Below are 2,476 nucleotides of genomic sequence, written 5' to 3' on the forward strand. Positions count from 1 at the left end.
TATATATATATATATATATATATATATATATATGTATGTATGTATGTATGTATGTATGTATAACAATACAACGCTGCAGTTAATCCAAACCCTTCGAGAAATTAAACTGCTATGATTCATCAATACGTCTATACGTCTACAAAGTGAATTCCTCTTTTCGTAACGGAACCATTCTCTTCAGTTCTTCATATTTCCTTCCTTCCTTACTATCATTGACTGATATAATTCCATTTATTCCGTTTCTCTTATTTTTCTTTGTTTTTCTCTTCTACAGGTAAATACCTAATGTTTACAATGATTGTAGTCGCTATGTCAATATTCATGACCGTATTCACGCTGCACATGAACTACAGAGCTCCAACCACACACAAAATGAGACCTTGGGTGCGTCGAATATTCACGGAAATTCTTCCCAAAATTCTACTGTTAAAACGTCCCCAGTCGCGGTGCAAATCTCAAATTGCGGTTCGAACGTGCAGCGGAGTAGAAGTCCGTGAAACGTATACCGTAGCCCGTCACTGGTCTCGTTTCAAGAATATGCCAGCCCCGTCGACTGCTAACCGCTTGCGGCGCCTCCGGCACCATCGGCCTCACACGTTGCATATCGACGATCAAGACATGGCGACGGCTCAGTCTGCGGCCAGTCGTCATGCGCACGAGATACATGAGGTCATTGAAGGGGTCAAGTATATTGCAAACAGAATGCAGGATGAAGATGAACGTGCTGAGGTAACTTCTTTTTTTTACCTATTTTTCATATTCATCCTTTCATCATTATCATCATCATCATCATCATCATCAAAATCATCATCATCATCATTATCGTCGTCGTCGTCTTCATAACCACATCAACATCATTATCATCGTCATCATCATCGTTATTATTATTATTGTTGTTGTGTTGTTGTTGTTATTATTATTATCAAGATAATGAGCTGGCAGAATCGTTAGCACGCCTTACGTTCTGAGTTCAAATTCTACCGAGGTCGACTTTGCCTTTGCCCTTTTGGATTCGATAAAATAAGTATCAGGTTGAGTAAGTAACGTTTTGAAACATGGAGAATTTGAAGAATTTAAAACCCAGTAAAACCATTACTGCAAAAATATATTGCCATAAAATTGTCAGAATGAACGAAAAATTGCTACTCTTCCGTCCCAGACTGGTCAAAAGATGAGGGCCAATCATTCTTCATGACAATGCTCGACCACACGTTCCACTATTGACGCTCCAGAAGCTGAGGTAACTTGGCTACGAAGTTCTTCCCCACCCAGCTTGTTTCGCAGACCTTTTTCCTACCGACTACCACCTTTTCAAGCACCTTGATGGTTTTCTGCGAGAAAAGGAGTTCAAAAATCAAACCGATGCTGAAAGTGCGTTCAAAGAGTTCATCAGCTCCAGAACTCCTGATTTTTATGTGACCGAAATAAACAAACTTGTGACTCGTTCGCAGAAATGTGTTAATTGTAATGATACTTACTTTGATGAATAAAATTTACGCATTGTTCAAATATATTGTGAGGAATTTCATGTTTCCAAACGTTGTTTACTCTTTACTCAACCTGAGATAAGCAATTTCTGATGATTGCTCCAATTTTACTCACTGATTTTGCTCCTTTGTTTGGTGTATGCGATCTTATGTGAGTTCGTTGTCTGCACTCGACATAAATCAAGCTACAATTAAAGAATTATATAACGTATTAAGAACACCGTAGAGTCTAAAGATTTTATTCATCAACCAATACGATGTAAGAACGACTTACTCCGTGGGAATGTTTTCCAAACCTTTTTTCCAAATGTTTCCAAACATTGCTTACTTTTTACTCAGCCTGAGAGCAGTTGATCACTGAGGTCGATTCTCACTTCCAATCCTAATTATTGGTATTTCCCAACTTTCTTGTCCACCGTCTTAACAATATTTTGGCCAGCAGGTACAGCTACACTGATGCAGATCCATTCTTTGGTGCCCTTTAATAAAAGAGAGATATCAGGTCGGTTATGTCGCAGCCTTTTGTCTGTATATATTGACATATCCAAAATGAGTTTCACTTGATCATTCTCTGGTACTGGTAAAAGCTAGTGCTCATATCACTTGTTGGAACATTCTAGCCGATACTTCTTTCACATCTCCCACTATATTCACACAGCTATTTCGTCAGAAACAGGAGGCAGAGGAAAGTCCAAGAGAAAAGGAAGACGGAAGAAAAAGATTGCCAACGATTCAGATGTGGTTACATTTTGAAATGTATATATATGAGTGAGTGGACAAACGAAAGAATGCCACTCAAGCAATTTATTAGGACTTACGTGTATGGATCAAAACCGTTTGGTGCAAATTCGTTGGTACTCTTGAGTTTCAAGTCTGATGTGTTCAAATTCAAAATAGCTGACGACTAGCATCACGCTTGAAATTCAACGGATTTGAATCAAACTGTTTTGATCCATCCGTCTATCCATATATATATATATATATATATA

The 2,476-nt window shown here is 38.3% G+C and overlaps 1 protein-coding gene and 1 long non-coding RNA gene across 3 annotated transcripts in view; one reads left to right on the forward strand and one right to left on the reverse strand.

Annotated features, from left to right (window-relative positions):
• Window positions 1–2,476, forward strand: part of LOC106876499 (acetylcholine receptor subunit alpha-like 1) — a 200,299-nt gene that overhangs the window by 175,396 nt on the left and 22,427 nt on the right. The window contains exon 5 of the mRNA XM_014925062.2: window positions 275–729. Within this exon, the coding sequence (XP_014780548.1) occupies window positions 275–729 (455 nt within the window). The remainder of the gene's footprint in view (window positions 1–274; window positions 730–2,476) is intronic.
• Window positions 1–2,476, reverse strand: part of LOC128249210 (uncharacterized) — a 119,982-nt gene that overhangs the window by 23,783 nt on the left and 93,723 nt on the right. Inside the window, exon 3 of one of the 2 annotated variants that reach the window (XR_008265327.1) lies at window positions 1,740–1,966. The exons of the other annotated variant lie outside the window; for it this stretch is intronic. This is a non-coding gene — a long non-coding RNA (uncharacterized LOC128249210). Of the gene's footprint in view, window positions 1–1,739; window positions 1,967–2,476 lie in introns of those variants that run through there. 2 annotated transcript variants of the gene reach the window in all.

Source organism: Octopus bimaculoides, chromosome 12 (genome assembly GCF_001194135.2).
Source record: "Octopus bimaculoides isolate UCB-OBI-ISO-001 chromosome 12, ASM119413v2, whole genome shotgun sequence".
Lineage (NCBI taxonomy): Eukaryota > Metazoa > Mollusca > Cephalopoda > Octopoda > Octopodidae > Octopus > Octopus bimaculoides.